The sequence below is a fragment of the Mustela nigripes genome, chromosome 4 (assembly GCF_022355385.1).
Source record: "Mustela nigripes isolate SB6536 chromosome 4, MUSNIG.SB6536, whole genome shotgun sequence".
In the NCBI taxonomy this organism is placed as follows: domain Eukaryota; kingdom Metazoa; phylum Chordata; class Mammalia; order Carnivora; family Mustelidae; genus Mustela; species Mustela nigripes.
In genome coordinates, this window is record NC_081560.1 from 106,199,259 (window position 1) to 106,217,367 (window position 18,109).

Consider the following 18,109-nt stretch of genomic DNA (forward strand, 5'->3'; position numbering starts at 1 on the left):
CCCACTCACGATTTTGGATCTCTTCTAATTTGGTTAAAGCATATTTTCCTGGGGTTGTTGCCACCCTTTTAGTATTTTACTTGCCCCTTCATTTACTCTTATCTGGACAAAATGACAAGACGTAAAAATTCAACACAAAAAAAAGAACAAGAGGCAGTACCGAAGGCTAGGGACCTAATCAATACAGACATCGGTAATATGTCAGATCTAGAGTTCAGAATGACAATTCTCAAGGTTCTAGCCGGGCTCGAAAAAGGCATGGAAGATATTAGAGAAACCCTCTCGAGAGATATAAAAGCCCTTTCTGGAGAAATAAAAGAACTAAAATCTAACCAAGGTGAAATCAAAAAAGCTATTAATGAGGTGCAATCAAAAATGGAGGCTCTAACTGCTAGGATAAATGAGGCAGAAGAAAGAATTAGTGATATAGAAGACCAAATGACAGAGAATAAAGAAGCTGAGCAAAAGAGGGACAAACAGCTACTGGACCACGAGGGGAGAATTCGAGAGATAAGTGACACCATAAGACGAAACAACATTAGAATAATTGGGATTCCAGAAGAAGAAGAAAGTGAGAGGGGAGCAGAAGGTATACTGGAGAGAATTATTGGGGAGAATTTCCCCAATATGGCAAAGGGAACGAGCATCAAAATACAGGAGGTTCAGAGAATGCCCCTCAAAATCAATAAGAATAGGCCCACACCCCGTCACCTAATAGTAAAATTTACAAGTCTCAATGACAAAGAGAAGATCCTGAAAGCAGCCCGGGAAAAGAAGTCTGTAACATACAATGGTAAAAATATTAGATTGGCAGCTGACTTATCCACAGAGACCTGGCAGGCCAGAAAGAGCTGGCATGATATTTTCAGAGCACTAAACGAGAAAAACTGCAGCCAAGAATACTATATCCAGCTAGGCTATCATTGAAAATAGAAGGAGAGATTAAAAGCTTCCAGGACAAACAACAACTGAAAGAATTTGCAAATACCAAACCAGCTCTACAGGAAATATTGAAAGGGGTCCTCTAAGCAAAGAGAGAGCCTACAAGTGGTAGATCAGAAAGGAACAGAGACCATATACAGTAAAAGTCACCTTACAGGCAATACAATGGCACTAAATTCATATCTCTCAATAGTTACCCTGAATGTTAATGGGCTAAATGCCCCTGTCAAAAGACACAGGGTATCAGAATGGATAAAAAAACAAAACCCATCTATATGTTGCCTCCAAGAAACACATTTTAAGCCCGAAGACACCTCCAGATTTAAAGTGAGGGGGTGGAAAAGAATTTACCATGCTAATGGACATCAGAAGAAAGCAGGAGTGGCAATCCTTATATCAGATCAATTAGATTTTAAGCCAAAGACTATAATAAGAGATGAGGAAGGACACTATATCATACTCAAAGGGTCTGTCCAACAAGAAGATTTAACAATTTTAAATATCTATGCCCCCAATGTGGGAGCAGCCAACTATATAAACCAATTAATAACAAAATCAAAGAAACACATCAACAATAATACAATAATAGTAGGGGACTTTAACACTCCCCTCACTGAAATGGACAGGTCATCCAAGCAAAAGATCAGCAAGGAAATAAAGGCCTTAAACGACACACTGGACCAGATGGACATCACAGATATATTCAGAATATTTCATCCCAAAGCAACAGAATACACATTCTTCTCTAGTGCACATGGAACATTCTCCAGAATAGATCACATCCTCGGTCCTAAATCAGGACTCAACCGGTATCAAAAGATTGTGATCATTCCCTGCATATTTTCAGACCACAATGCTCTAAAGCTAGAACTCAACCACAAAAGGAAGTTTGGAAAGAACCCAAATACATGGAGACTAAACAGTATCCTTCTAAAGAATGAATGGGTCAACCGGGAAATTAAAGAAGAATTGAAAAAAATCATGGAAACAAATGATAATGAAAATACAACGGTTCAAAATCTGTGGGACACAACAAAGGCAGTCCTGAGAGGAAAATATATAGCGCTACAAGCCTTTCTCAAGAAACAAGAAAGGTCTCAGGTACACAACCTAACCCTACACCTAAAGGAGCTGGAGAAAGAACAAGAAAGAAACCCTAAGCCCAGCAGGAGAAGAGAAATCATAAAGATCAGAGCAGAAATCAATGAAATAGAAACCAAAAAAACAATAGAACAAATCAACGAAACTAGGAGCTGGTTCTTTGAAAGAATTAATAAAATTGATAAACCCCTGGCCCGACTTATCAAAAAGAAAAGAGAAAGGACCCAAATAAATAAAATCATGAATGAAAGAGGAGAGATCACAACTAACACCAAAGAAATACAAACTATTATAAGAACATACTATGAGCAACTCTACGCCAACAAATTTGACAATCTGGAAGAAATGGATGCATTCCTAGAAACATATAAACTACCACAACTGAGCCAGGAAGAAATAGAAAGCCTGAACAGACCCATAACCAGTAAGGAGATTGAAACAGTCATTAAAAATCTCCAAACAAACAAAAGCCCAGGGCCAGACGGCTTCCCGGGGGAATTCTACCAAACATTTAAAGAAGAACTAATTCCTATTCTCCTGAAACTGTTCCAAAAAATAGAAATGGAAGGAAAAATTCCAAACTCATTTTATTTTTTTTTTTTTAAACAAGATGGTATTAATATTTTATTTTTTAATTTTATTTATTTTTTTTTAAGATTTTATTTTTTTATTATTTATTTGACAGAGAGAGAAATCACAAGTAGGCGGAGAGTCAGGCAGAGAGAGAGAGAGAAGCAGGCTCCCGCTGAGCAAAGAGCCCGATGCGGGGCTCGATCCCAGGACACTGAGATCATGACCTGAGCCGAAGGCAGCGGCCTAATCCACTGAGCCACCCAGGCGCCCCCCAAACTCATTTTATGAGGCCAGCATCACCTTGATCCCAAAACCAGACAAGGATCCCACCAAAAAAGAGAGCTATAGACCGATATCCTTGATGAACACAGATGCGAAAATACTCAACAAAATACTAGCCAATAGGATTCAACAGTACATTAAAAGGATTATTCACCACGACCAAGTGGGATTTATTCCAGGGCTGCAAGGTTGGTTCAACATCCGCAAATCAGTCAATGTGATACAACACATCAATAAAAGAAAAAACAAGAACCATATGATACTCTCAATAGATGCTGAAAAAGCATTTGACAAAGTACAGCATCCCTTCCTGATCAAAACTCTTCAAAGTGTAGGGATAGAGGGCACATACCTCAATATCATCAAAGCCATCTATGAAAAACCCACCGCAAATATCATTCTCAATGGAGAAAAACTGAAAGCTTTTCCGCTAAGGTCAGGAACACGGCAGGGATGTCCATTATCACCACTGCTATTCAACATCGTACTAGAGGTCCTAGCCTCAGCAATCAGACAACAAAAGGAAATTAAAGGCATCCAAATCGGCAAAGAAGAAGTCAAATTATCACTCTTCGCAGATGATATGATACTATATGTGGAAAACCCAAAAGACTCCACTCCAAAACTGCTAGAACTTATACAGGAATTCAGTAAAGTGTCAGGATATAAAATCAATGCACAGAAATCAGTTGCATTTCTCTACACCAACAGCAAGACAGAAGAAAGAGATATTAAGGAGTCAATCCCATTTACAATTGCATCCAAAACCATAAGATACCTAGGAATAAACCTAACCAAAGAGACACAGAATCTATACTCAGAAAACTATAAAGTACTCATGAAAGAAATTGAGGAAGACACAAAGAAATGGAAAAATGTTCCATGCTCCTGGATTGGAAGAATAAATATTGTGAAAATGTCTATGCTACCTAAAGCAATCTACACATTTAATGCAATTCCTATCAAAGTACCATCCATCTTTTTCAAAGAAATGGAATAAATAATGCTAAAATTTATATGGAACCAGAAAAGACCTCGAATAGCCAAAGGGATATTGAAAAAGAAAGCCAACGTTGGTGGCATCACAATTCCGGACTTCAGGCTCTATTACAAAGCTGTCATCATCAAGACAGCATGGTACTGGCACAAAAACAGACACATAGATCAATGGAACAGAATAGAGAGCCCAGAAATAGACCCTCAAATCTATGGTCAACTAATCTTCGACAAAGCAGGAAAGAATGTCCAATGGAAAAAAGACAGCCTTTTCAATAAATGGTGCTGGGAAAATTGGACAGCCACATGCAGAAAAATGAAATTGGACCATTCCCTTACACCACACACAAAAATAAACTCAAAATGGATGAAGGACCTCAATGTACGAAAGGAATCCATCAAAATCCTTGAGGAGAACACGGGCAGCAACCTCTTCGACCTCTGCCGCAGCGACATCTTCCTAGGAACAACGCAAAAGGCAAGGGAAGCAAGGGAAAAAATGAACTACTGGGATTTCATCAAGATCAAAAGCTTTTGCACAGCAAAGGAAACAGTTAACAAAATCAAAAGACAACTGACAGAATGGGAGAAGATATTTGCAAACGACATATCAGATAAAGGACTAGTGTCCAGAATCTATAAAGAACTTAGCAAACTCAACACCCAAAGAATAAATAATCCAATCAAGAAATGGGCAGAGGACATGAACAGACATTTCTGCAAAGAAGACATCCAGATGGCGAACAGACACATGAAAAAGTGCTCCATATCACTCGGCATCAGGGAAATACAAATCAAAACCACAATGAGATATCACCTCACACCAGTCAGAATGGCTAAAATCAACAAGTCAGGAAATGACAGATGCTGGCGAGGATGCGGAGAAAGGGGAACCCTCCTACACTGTTGGTGGGAATGCAAGCTGGTGCAGCCACTCTGGAAAACAGCATGGAGGTTCCTCAAAATGTTGAAAATAGAACTGCCCTATGACCCAGCAATTGCACTATTGGGTATTTACCCTAAAGATACAAATGTAGTGATCCAAAGGGGCACATGCACCCGAATGTTTATAGCAGCAATGTCCACAATAGCCAAACTATGGAAAGAACCTAGATGTCCATCAACAGATGAATGGATCAAGAAGATGTGGTATATATACACAATGGAATACTATGCAGCCATCAAAAGAAATGAAATCTTGCCATTTGCAACAACGTGGATGGAACTAGAGCGTATCATGCTTAGCGAAATAAGTCAAGCAGAGAAAGACAACTATCATATGATCTCCCTGATATGAGGAAGTGGTGATACAACATGGAGGCTTAAGTGGGTAGAAGAAGAATAAATGAAACAAGATGGGATTGGGAGGGAGACAAACCATAAGTGACTCTTAATCTCACAAAACAAACTGAGGGTTGCCGGGGGCAGGGGGTTTGGGAGAAGGGGGTGGTATTATGGACATTGGGGAGGGTATGTGCTTTGGTGAGTGCTGTGAAGTGTGTAAACCTGGTGATTCACAGACCTGTACCCCTGGGGATAAAAATATATGTTTATCAAAAATAAAATATTAAAAAAAATAATAAAAATAAAAAAATAAAAAATAAATTAAAAAAAAAGAATGGAATGTGTAGAAAAGGGGACTTTGCAGCTCAGTAGAGAAAGAAGCGTTATTTAATAAATGCTGTTGAAGTTAACATCTGAATATTGCCTAGTAAGTCTATTAGCGCACACCTCACAAATGAATTGTAGAGGAGATGACGAGTTGGTTCATTTGCAAAAAAAAAAAAAAAAAAACAGTTCATTTTACTATCATCCCGGTAGAAAATAATGTTCATTGTCCCTCATCACACCTTAAGTAACTGGAGAAAATGCACTTGAATATGGACGTTTTGGAGAGGAGAGAACTTTGGTATCATCTAGCTCTCCATTGTCCCTGGGCCTCTGGCACTGCCTCTGTTTATGTCGTACTTACTATCTTTCACCTTCCTCCAGAATGAACCATTTACGTGAAAGCAGGGTAGATGCCTGAAGGTTTCCCAAGGAAGCTCTATGCAGGTATTCATAGCAGAAACATGGAGTTCGAGCATGAGATGTTTCTCCTTTGTCTCTGCCCAGAAAATACTCCAGAAGAGTCCATTTTCGTCATGATGTCATGTTTTCCCAGTAGACAAGTAAGGGGAGAACTTACAAGGGAGCCATAATGTCCTTTTCTGAAGTTATGAAAATTTAAAAATCCTATACACATTTTAAAAATTAACCATTTTTAGGACCTAAACCATAGGAATAATACTTGTCGGAAGAACAAAATGCTACAGAAGGTAGAACAAATCGGACATCATTTTATTCACAGGCCCACTATTCTCACTTGATAAGGGCTGCTCAGAATGAGAAGGATTGAGTTGCCGTCCCTCCTGAGTAAAGCTTTCTGCATGTACTGTATTAAAACCTCAGGGAAACTGTTAAAGCCATTAAAATGCCAATAGATCAATGAGCAAAGTGTGTAAAGATAATTGGCCAGATAGAAGCATAGTTGATAAATACTCTCATTTAATGAAAGTTATTGGAAGGCTTTCCCCCAAACTTGGAAGAGTAGGAAATGAGGTAGCCCTCTGATAGTTGAGTTTGTGTTTGGCACAGAGTGTGTCAAAAGAGTAAATCCAAAACTACTTAAAGAGGCAGAATGGCTCCAAGGCCTTTAAAAGTCTTAACTGTATTTGGGTATCAAGATGTCCAAAAGAAATAGGGAAGTAGGAAGGAAGTAGGGATCTGACAGACTTGGGTTCAGATTCCAGCTGTATGATCTTGGCAAGTTACTAATGTTGCTGCATATCCTCTTCCGTAAAGAAGAAATAATAGTAGAACATACCTCATAGGATTATAGTGATGACTAAATGATGTAATTTATATGAAGCACTTAAATGAGTATACAGCACAGAGAAAACACCCAGGAAATCATTATTTCATTAGGTTATAAATGGCAAATTCTAATGTCCCATAAGAAAATGTGTTTTTGTCTTAGCTTTCAAGACATATGTAAACAAGAGATATGCTGATTCTTCAAAAATGTTTTATTAAAGCATCCTGAAAGTATTTCTCACATCTTTGCTAGGCCGAATGGGTAACAGCCGCAGTGCCCTGAAGATGATCATGGAGGAATTACATGATGTTGATAAAGCCATTGAATTTGCCAAGGAGCAAGACGACGGAGAACTCTGGGAAGATCTGATTTTATATTCCATCGACAAACCGCGTAAGCAGAAAAGCCATTTGCAGTCAGACCTGTTTCTTTCAATACGTCCAGTTACATCTACAACTGGAATTATCTCAAGACACATTGGGTGAAAAATATGGTGAAGTATCTATAACAAAAACAGGCTAGGTACATTGTAACGATTTCCAGTCCTCCTGTGTAGAGAAGCAGTACCTGAATGTGCAAACGAGCAGGTGGTTAAGTTCTTGAAACTCATTCTCTGAGTCCCCATGAAGCCCGTTCCGACACACTGTACCCCTACTCAATGTCACCTGACATAGTTTAGTTTTGTTTCTTTTTTTTTTTTCAGTTTGGATATAGGGATATTAATTTTTAAAATGTAAAGCTCTCACCAGTTTCTTTTCATGGAAACCTAGGCCTGTTATTGGACACTGGCCATATTCAGATGTTTGTTGTGACAGTACCTAATCTCTGTCCCACCTCGTTTCCTCGTGTGGCACCAGGACTGTGTGTGTGCTGCCTCCCTGTGGCTGCCTCCGCATTTTAGAAGGAGATACACAGTCACCTGACAGTAACCCAGGTCCTCTTTTGAAGATCTGGAAATGATTCCAAAACCGGCAGTTATGATTTAAAAGTCTGCGCCCACCCCCTTCATTTTTTAAGAAGAATATTTATCTGTTTCAAGATGTTCAAGTTTTAGAAATGACTCTTGTGATTCTTTTTATAAGAGCTACAAAGAGGATAATGTTATTCAAGTCAAATTCAGATGTAGACCGTCACATGCACATGCATCTTTGAGAATCAAGCTTAGCATGACGAAATTGTAATTTACGCACCGCCAGGGACACAGGGTGGGTGAGATGGAACACGTCATTACTGGGACCCACGGTCTGCCCTGCCAGTGAACTGGGGCATTTAACTTGCTAGCTCTATGGCCTGGAATGAATTACTTAACCAACATGTTTCCTTGCCTGTAAAATGGGGACAAATACATTCATACCTTGCAGAAAACTGGAGAAAAGTGTGTGACAGCTGAGCTGTAGTGTAAGTTCTCAATAAATGTCAGTTGTACCCCTTTGCCGTCGAAGGCTGTGTCCTGAGTCATCATTGTGCTCTCTGGCTCTTTTCACTGACAGAGCTTCCCCTTTATGTCATGAAATAAAAAGAAAGTTAGTTTTTGAGAATTTGGAAATTCAAGGAAATAATTTTTTACTTGAGTTCCTTTTGACTGCCTTATATACATTGCTGATGTGCTCATTGTTCCATGTGGTATCTTGCAGCATTTATTACTGGCTTGTTGAACAACATCGGCACACATGTAGACCCAATTCTGTTGATTCACCGTATTAAGGAAGGGATGGAGATCCCGAATTTGAGAGATTCCTTGGTTAAAATTCTGCAAGACTACAATTTGCAAGTAAGTATTCTTTCTTCGACAGATCAGCATGGGGAGGGAGTTGATTTGCTTTCTGGATAAACATTTCTAGGGTTATTTTAGGTAACAGAATTCGGTTGCATTGTTACATTTTATTTAGGCCCCAGATATATGGGAAGCTCGTCAAGTAGAGAAACTAGAAATCTCTTCCTTTAAGGAAACCATCCAGTTTTTTAACCATCCCCAGATTTTCTCTCCTTGATGAGCAGGCACTTTTTTTTTTTTTTTAATATTTTATTTATTTATTTGAGGAAGACAGAGATAGCAAAAGATAACACAAGCAAGAAGGAGGGGAAGAAGCAGATATCCTGCCTGAGTAGGGGAGAGAAAGCAGCAGAAGAAAAGGAAGAAACAGGCTCTCTGCTAAGCAGGGAGTCTGGTACGGGGCTTGATCCCAGAACCTTGAGATCATGACCTGAGCCAAAGACAGACACCCGACCCACTGAGCCACCCAGGTTACGTTTATGTGATAGATACAGCATGGCATTGGGAAGGGTGAGGGGTATTTACAGTGGCTGCCAGAGCCCTCAAGCCAGTTTTAAGCAACATGAGTATTGTGTCCATTTTGGGAATTAAAAAAAAGTTTTTCAAGGGGCTACCAGGAGGCTCAGTTGGTTTAAGCATCTGCCTTTGGCTCAGGTCATAATCCCAGGGACCTGGAATTGAGCCCAGCTTTGGGCTCCCTGCTCAGCAGAGTTCCTGCTTTTCCCCCTCCTTCTGTTCTTCCCCCTACTTCTGCTGTCTCTCTCTGTCAAATAAATAAATAAAATCTTAAAAAAAAAAAAAGGTTTTCAAATAATTGTTATTTCCTTGAAGCTACTCTGTAATCCATTGCCTGAAACATGTTGAAGTACATGATTTTATTTAACTTTTGTCTGTTTTCTAGACTAGTACAACTTTGTTTTCTGTAATAATTCAGAATTTGTGATAAAAGCAATGGAACCCGTTGTTTTCATATAAATCATTAATATGCTAATTACACAGCATCCCAATCTTTTCCTGGTAGATGGTAGCTGCCATAGAACTTGAAATTGTTTAAATCGCATTTATTGAACTATTTGGCCTGTTCTTTCTCACCTTCATTTGAAAATGAGTTTTTGTTATAATACAGAGGAATTCGCTGTCCTGGAAATGTAAAGATTTTGCAGATAGAGCCAGAAAATAACATGGTAGGGAGAGACGTGGTTATCAGGTTAAGAAAGGAGAGGAGCCTCGTGTTGAGGATTTGTGAGGCCCCTGGGCCACTGTGAGGGTTCAGTGTGGGGGAGGGTGCTGCACTAGGGGTGCAAGGTAAAAGAGCATGACTTGAGGAAGATTGAGAGCATCAAGATGAGAAGTGAGATGTAAAGGAACGACAGAGCTGAGGAACAAGAATGCGGGCTCTGGGAGTGGGGTGTTGGTACATTAACATTTCTGACAGAGCCCTCATGAACTTGTTCAGGAAGCAGGTGAAGGTAAGGGTCATTGGAGAGGAACTGGTTGAGAAACTGTGAGGGCAGCACGTCATCCCCGTGGGCACTGAGACGGGTAGGAGGGCCGTAGCTAGGCTCTGGCACTCTCTGTGAACTGGGAGGGGAGGCTCCCCTCCCGAGCACTGGGGCTGGATTACTGGGGCAGCACAACCTGAAAGAGAAGAGGTTTTCCTGCGGGCGGGGTGGAAGAGGACAAGAGCCTTCCTCAGGTGGGCTCACGGGAAGTCGGGGTACTGGGAGAGAAAGAGATGTTTGGTTAAAGCAGAGGTAGAGAGTCTGTCCTGCACAAAGCTTCACGATATGCAAGTATTTATTGACAGAGGAATTGGGAGGTCTGCAGACAATCCTGCGAAAGGGGTGCTGGGAGGGAGAATGAGCAGGGCAGGGAGGAGGAGGTAGGAGCGGAATGGGTGAAGAAGCAAGCAGAGGGCCGGCGGGGAGCTTCTGGAGATTTGGACAGTACCCAAGGGTTGCAGCAGAGTGGCCCAGGTAGGAATGTTTCCCTATTTCCGAAGTGGGAATTAGGCTTCAGGGAAAATGGCTTCAGTGTCCAACCTCCTAAAGCCCCGGGAAGGAGTGAGCTTGATGATCTGTCACTGGCTCTGCCTTCCTCCGTGTGTGCCAGGACCCGTGTGAAGCTGCAGATCCAGATGTATTGAGAAGTCATTTAGGTGTGGTATCTCTGAGCATCTCTACCTCAGGGAAGGTGACCAAATGTCCACTCCTTTGTCCTCCCGCTTAGTAGTGCATTAAGCTTGGCCTCTGGCTTGAAAATGTTTCTTTTTTTCCAGCCTCTGCAGTGCCTACAGAAACATATAATAAATCCCTCTTAATAGGCTCTTAATCCGGAGAACCAAGCTCATGTGCACCACTGGGTCTCACTGCTTATTCATTTTTTATGAATAAATTTGCATATTCTGAGTAACTGGGAATAAAAATAAATTTTTAGATGCAAAATGTATTCCATATAAAAAAACTCATCCACAAAAACAGCTGCTAAATCAGTATTTTTTTTTCCCCTTCATTATATTTTTAAATGTACTGAGAGCTTTCCCTTAAGATGTGGAAGTGTGCTATTGGTGACCTGTTGAGAAGGCTGGGGGTTACTCAGCCAGGGGCTCTCTTAAACCTGGACCAGGGAGTGGCTTCCAGGTGGAGAGGAGGGACCCACGGGGAAGGCGGCAGAACCTGTGGGAATGGCCTCGTGGTCTCCAGTGCAGTTCAGAGGACTTGTTGGAGGTGCAGAGAGAAACTGCTTACCTCGGGCAAGTGGTTCAAACAGTTCCAGGGGTGCTGCCTTCTTATATATGAAGAAAGAGTTTAGAAGTTTTTTCTATGGGAAAGACTACTGTTACATTAATGACCATTTATTTTCTTTCCGTGGCCACCTGTCAGAGATCACTGTAAAAATAATTTATAGTCAGGGCGCCTGGGTGGCTCAGTGGGTTAAAGCCTCTGCTTCAGCTCAGGTCATGATCCCAGGGTCCTGGGATTGAGCCCCGCATCAGGCTCTCTGCTCGGTGGGGAGCCTGCTTCCTCCTCTCTCTCTGCCTGCTTGTGACCTCTCTCTGTTAAATAAATAAATAAAATCTTAAAAAAAAAATTATAGAGCATCTTCAAGTTTCTGGAAAGGTTTCACATATGTATTTTTTACTCTGTGTAGTTTTTACTCTGTGTAGTTTGTTTTTTACTCTGTGTAGTCTCTTGTTTGTCCCATAAAAGTATAGTTGATTTTCACATGTTCTCACAGGATAAAAAATGGCTAGCCTGTTAATTACCAAAATTGAGGGGGAATTTTCCAGGTTCATTAATTTGTGAGAACCTGGAACCTTCTCTGTTGGGCAGGGCAGCAGGGAAGCACCCCAGAGGGCTGCTAGGGACCATTCAGCATGAAACCTGAGGATTCATGGTCAGATGTCAGGGAAAGAGCTTCTTGGGATCTTTTGCTAATATGCACTGGGACTCTCTCAGGGGCAGATTTATGATAAAGTATCCATTGCTGTAAAATGTGTTTGGGCCACTGGAAATGGCTTTGGGAGCTCCCTCACTAGCTAATAGCCAATTGGAAACAGAAGGCAGGAAAAGTTATAGGAAAAAACTTAAAATCAGTATCTCTTCAGGTTTTAAAATTTTATGTTTCCTAAAATGCACCAACTTTCTTCAGTGACGTTTTTAGTATGAGGCATGTTAGAGGTCTGTGACATCATTAAAGTGAAGGAAAATATGTCCTCAGTGATTTCAGTGTTGAAGTTGGTAAGTTTATTTTCATATATTTTTTATAATTTGTTACACTGTCAGTATAATTACTCAACAAATTTGAAAAGCTTCATGAAGTCAATAAGATAAAAGTAGCCCTTATCATACTTCATAAACTTAAAATGTTTCTAGGCCTGATTTCAAGGACAGATAGCATTTGTTGTTTTGATATAAAAATTATTTGCCCATCTGGGAAGGTGATGAACTGGGTTTGAGGCCAGGTCCTCTGCCTACATCTTGTGTGGACCGCCGGTGGTTCCCTGGTCTCTGGAGAAGCCTTCCTTGTGCGGGCTGGTTACGACAGCAGAGGAGGACACGGTGTTGAACAGGCGGCCCGTTGTCTCTAAAGAACGGTGGACACGATGTGTGCAGAGTTGGACTCTAGGCCTGGTTTTCCCACCAACAAGCCTGCTGACCTCCTGGAGGGCACCCAACCTTTCTGGATATCAGTTTCCCCAGTATATCAAGTCAGTGTTTGTCAAGCCTGACTCCACACCAGAATTATCTAAATTCTTTTAAAAATTACTTTGTTTCAGGTACCACCCCAGAGAGGCTAGACTAGAATCTTTGGGGGGGCAGCTAGGAGACTTTAGCCTTGAATCACCTTGAGATTTCTTACGCTCAGCGTGGCACAAGTCTGTGCTCTGACATTTGACATTCAGGAATTTAGGATTAGGTGATCTCTATAGTATCTTCTGGGTCTCTCAGGATCCTAATATAGTTCTTTCAGAAACAGGCCTTTAGGTCAGGCCATATTTCTGTATTGTTCCTCATCTCTCTACTTTGAAATCCAGAGACAAATGAATTAAGAGGAGATAGTGAGGTCTTTCTTACCCACTTTTTTGGACTCAGATGGTTTCTTCTTCTTCACAGTACATAAGCTCTTAATTTCTTCTACGAGGTGAGAGACTTTTTAAATTCATAGATTCCTGAAGTAAACTTAAAACGGATTTTTTTTCCTTTCAGGTTGTTTCCATTTGGCCTCATCACTGCCTTTAGGTGACATAGGTGGCCTGTGACAACCAACTCTAGCTTCTTTAATCAGTCTAGCACATGTGTACTTTGTGCTGTCATAAAACCAGATATGATATTTGTAATATTGCTTTTAGCTCCAACATGAGACCTTAGAGCCTTTCTATCATTTCCTTACTTCTCTGTAGTTCATTATCTTCAATGATAATTCCCAACAAAAGCAACACTTTTCAATTAGAATTCAGATCCCATAGCATCATAGCCTATATGATAGATTTGAAATTAGGTAAAATGGTTTCCCAGGCTTGCTCTTATATCATACTGGGGCTTATAAACCCAGGTAACTGTCATTTGCAATTCTAATGATAAGCATTGCAGTATGAACAAGGTAATGTCAGCAAAAAGTTCAACATTCAAAGAATCTTTTAAAATAAACATTTCAGAAACTGCAATTTTTTTGGCATTTTTCTCACAGCAGCTGTTTCTAAAGAACAATAATAACTTCACCGATGTTCATTTCTTTTATTGCTTTATAAAATATCTATAAGTCTGGTGCTTTTTGCTTTTCATTGGGATGATTATCGGTGATGAACTACAGAGAAATAAGGAAAAAGGAGGAGAATCTAGAGTCTCATGTTGGTTTTCAATAGCTAGCTTATAAATACGTTTTTAAATTTACAGTACAGCAAGGTATGCCTATAACAGATTGATTATAGACACTATAACTGGCTGATTTGAAAATGATGGAAATAAAAGGATAAAGGTAATGCTGAAAAGCTTTGAAAAACAGTGTAATGATAAGAAAACAAGAGTTGTTGAGAAGAATGTGTGGGAAGAAAAAAATAAAAAGTTCCATAAAAGAAATGAATCTCTAAAAGATAATATTGTATTTGCCTGTAATGCCCTCAAGTACTTTTTGAGATGAGAACTTGATGCCATTATGAAATTGAGCAAAGAAGATACCAGTGGTTTACTTACCTTGGTGAAATTCTAATAGGAGATATAGATTGTAATTTGAGCTATAGATTATATGGAAGAATGAAAAATGAAATGACAATCTTAATATTTCCAAAAACTGGAAAACAAGATCAGTACCAAAGGTGTTATTAGTAAGTCCTTTTAAAACAAAGGCATGAAAAGAAAAAATAGACCCGATAATAAAAAGTAGAATAATATGATAGAAAATAGGAATATTTGAAAAGTAACCAAGTAGAATTCTTTGAAATTATGTGTGTATTCATTTGAAATTTCAATATTCAGTGCTAGGCCAGTGATTGGATGAAACTGAAAGGAAGAATTAACTGGAAAACCTGATGACATTGTTTCGTACGCAGCGAAGAGTAGTGAAGAGATAGAAGATACAGGAGTGGTTAACAGGGGCACCTGGGTGCTCAGTGTGCCTTCAGCGCAGATCATGATCTCAGGGTTCTGGCATCGAGCTCCCTGTTCAGTCTGCTTCTCCTTCTCCCTCTGCCCCCACTGTGTGCTTGCTCACTCACTCACTCTCTCAAATAAATAAAATCTTTTAATAAATAAGAGTGGGCGCTTGGGCGCCTCAGTGTTAAGCCTCTGCCTTCGGCTCAGGTCAGGATCTCAGGGTCCTGGGATCGAGTACCACATCGGGCTCTCTGCTCAGCGGGGAGCCTGCTTCCTCCTCTCTCTCTCTGTCTGCCTCTCTGCCTACTTGTGATCTCTGTCAAATGAATAAATAAAATTCTTTAAAAAAAAAAAATAAGAGTGGCTAACAGGGACATCAGGTTAGAATATACATGTCCTCAACCACAGGACTTGTGGAGGAGAGAATCAAAAGACTAATGGGGGGGGGGGCACCTGGGTGGCTCAGTGGGTTAAAGCCTCTGCCTTCAGCTCAGGTCATGATCCCAGGGTCTTGGGATGGAGCCCCGCATTGGGCTCTCTGCTCAGCAGGGAGCCTGCTTCCTCCTCTCTCTCTCTGCCTGCTTCTCTGACTACTTGTGATCTCTGTTGAATAAATAAAATCTTTAAGAAAAAAAAAAAGACTAATAGGAGAACCTCAACAAAGTTGATCAGGGAAAAGAAGACCTACATATTTGGGGAACAAAAAAGGGAGAATATAACTAAAGGTGCAGACAAGATTTAAGAACTAAGTAAGTGCTATAATTTTATATCAGTATATTTGAAAATGCAAACAATTTTCTAGGAAAATATAAATTACCAGCATTTACTCAAGAGCAAATAGACCTGCAGTCATTAAATCAGCAGTCAGAACATAAAGCCAAAATAAAAGTACTATTCCACAGTCAACTCCAGAGGTTAGTTTCATCAGACTTTTCAAAAAAAAACAGGCAATCCCCAAATATATTTTGTAGTTGACCTTTAACCAGGACCCGGAGAGGGGAAGGGGAGCAACACCTTTACCCTGCACAGGGGGTGAGAAATGCAGTCTTTCCTCTGGATACAATGGAAACAGGTGACACCTGAGGTCCCAGGATGCTGGGAGGTGGCCAGCAAATCCCAGCGCCAGGATGCTGGCTACTGTCCCAGCCCTGCCTTCTGGATTCAGTGACTGGAAGGGCAGTAACATTCATTAGAGAGAAACCAGCATCTTGAAGAACTGCTTTTCTGCTCATCTGAACAAATAAAGAATAAAGCCTAAAAAACAAACAATAACAACAACAACAACAAAACCCAGGCAGCCCCTATTTTACATCAACTTTTCCAGGGAACAGAATGGAAAAGCTCCTCGGTTCCTCATGGGATGCTGGTCTAACCTTTCCTGCATCCTGAGACAATTAGAGCCTTGTTTCTTTAACACAAATGCAAAGAGTCTACATAAATCATTAGCAAAACTGAATCTGCCCATGTAATTATTGAATGTGTATATCATAAATGTCATGAATTCTAAAGTAATCATCATCTATGTGTTTGATAAAATTCTAATCAAAACCCCCAAGGAACTTTTTACAGCTTAAATTTATGTAAAAAGCAAATGGCTTAAGATTATCTAAGAAGAATAAGGAGGGTAGACTTATTAGATACTAAATTTTAATATGTGGGAGTGTAAAATGGTATAACCACTTCCCCAAACAATAAATCAAAGCCTCATGAGGAAAAGGCCCTTTGCTTCCCACATCTTGTGCCTTGGGAATGTGGATGTAAGGCCTGGAGATACAGCCTCTAGTTTGTGGCTGTGAGGCAGCAACCTGAAGGTATATTCTCCTGTTGATGGACGTTTAGGCTTTTTCCAGCCTAGAGTTATTAAGGATAAAGTTGCAGAGGACATTGTCATACAGTTTGTTGATGACCTTCTTTTCATCTTGGTTAAGCACCTACAAGTAAAACTGCTGGGTCGTGGAGCAGGTATATGCTTAATTTCTAGGACTGTCCAATAGTTTTGCAAAGGATGGCTTTCCAGCCTCCCAGGCTTCTCTCATTGCCCAGATCTGTTGCAGGAGCCCCAGCCAGCTGTTTATTTTAGTTTAGGCACACACTGAACAAAGTTAAAGTTGTGTTTGTAAAGGAGGAGGAAGAAAGGCACAAGAAAGTGTCAGCTCTGTCTATGCTATTGTTTCTTCTGAAATAACTCTGAAGCATATGGTAAAATCTTAATAGATCTGTTCAACCTGAGTGGAAGAGACTGAAGTGTATGCTCTATGTTTGCAGTATTTCATATTTGTTTTTAAAGATTTTGTTTAGAGAGTGCCTGCAAGTGTGGGGAGGGATAGAGGGAGGGAGAGAACTTCAAGCAGACACTGTGCTGAGTGCGGAGCCTGACGCGGGACTTGATCTCACAACCCAGATATCGTAACCTGAGCTGCAATCAAGAGTTAGACGCTTAACCGACTGAGCCACCCAGGCACCCCAATATTTTAGAATGAAATGTAGCACAAAGTAATGGCAGATAGTATTCAGAACGTGAGTGGCAGTGATTTGGTGCCATTCTGGTCATAGAGACGTGGATGGCAGGAGAGCGTTCATGTGTCCCAAGTCTGGGAATGACAGCAAGTTTTGCAAGGCTGGAAAGCAGACTATGGAAGGTGAGCATCCACAGGGGTAACAGGCCGTGTATTATGACCTCAGAAGACAGAAGTTGTCAGCAGTCATGAATTTGAAGGTCAGAGAGGGTTGAAGAGGACTGATTTTGACTCCACCATCAGTGTTGTCATAAGGGCAGTCAGGGATACCTGGGCGGCTCAGTCCGGTCAAGTGTCGGACTCTTGGTTTTGGCTCAGGTCACGGTCTCCAGGTGGTTAGATCAAGCACTGGGCTCCGTGCTAAGCCAGGAGTAAGCTTGGGATTCTCTCCTGTGCCTCTCCCCACCTCCCGTGTGCACACACACACACACACTCTCTCTCTCTTAAATCTTTAAAAGAAAAGAAGACATTTGTGGAAAGTACCAAGTATGAACTTTTAAGGGCGAAATTGGTGATAAAATGGTAACTACTGCACGTTTTTCATGAGTCACTGATCGTTGCTTCAGGGAATAACCCATAGTCAACCTAACGCCTTATCTGATGTTGAAAGCAATACCTGGATATAATAGTAGATTGTTCATGGACAGTCTTTCACTCTGATTGCCTTCAAATCACTACAGGTTTTATGGAAGAAATGGCTCTTTTCCATAGTTACTTTTTTTTGATATAGCTATTACCTGTCTGGCATCACATAAATGAAAATGTTCTTGTGTTTTTCTGATTCGGGGACTTGGACTTTGATCAAATGAAGTAGGAAGTCCCATACTAAGCAGTATTTGTGTATTTTCCCTTCTCCTGGCTGTGTGCCTCTGAATACTCAAGTTTTTCCTATAAAATACTTTCCAAGGGCGACAGATCATACCTGTTTCAACAAACGTACTCCTGCTGAAGAGATGCTTACTTCCTAGTCTACAGA

General features: G+C 40.6%; 1 protein-coding gene across 3 annotated transcripts in view; it reads left to right on the forward strand.

Annotated features, from left to right (window-relative positions):
- The window catches only part of VPS41 (VPS41 subunit of HOPS complex), a 182,834-nt gene that overhangs the window by 158,924 nt on the left and 5,801 nt on the right, over window positions 1-18,109 (forward strand). For all 3 annotated transcript variants that reach the window (XM_059397245.1, XM_059397246.1, XM_059397247.1), the window contains 2 exons: window positions 7,004-7,144; window positions 8,386-8,522. In XM_059397245.1, the coding sequence (XP_059253228.1) occupies window positions 7,004-7,144; window positions 8,386-8,522 (278 nt within the window). The remainder of the gene's footprint in view (window positions 1-7,003; window positions 7,145-8,385; window positions 8,523-18,109) is intronic.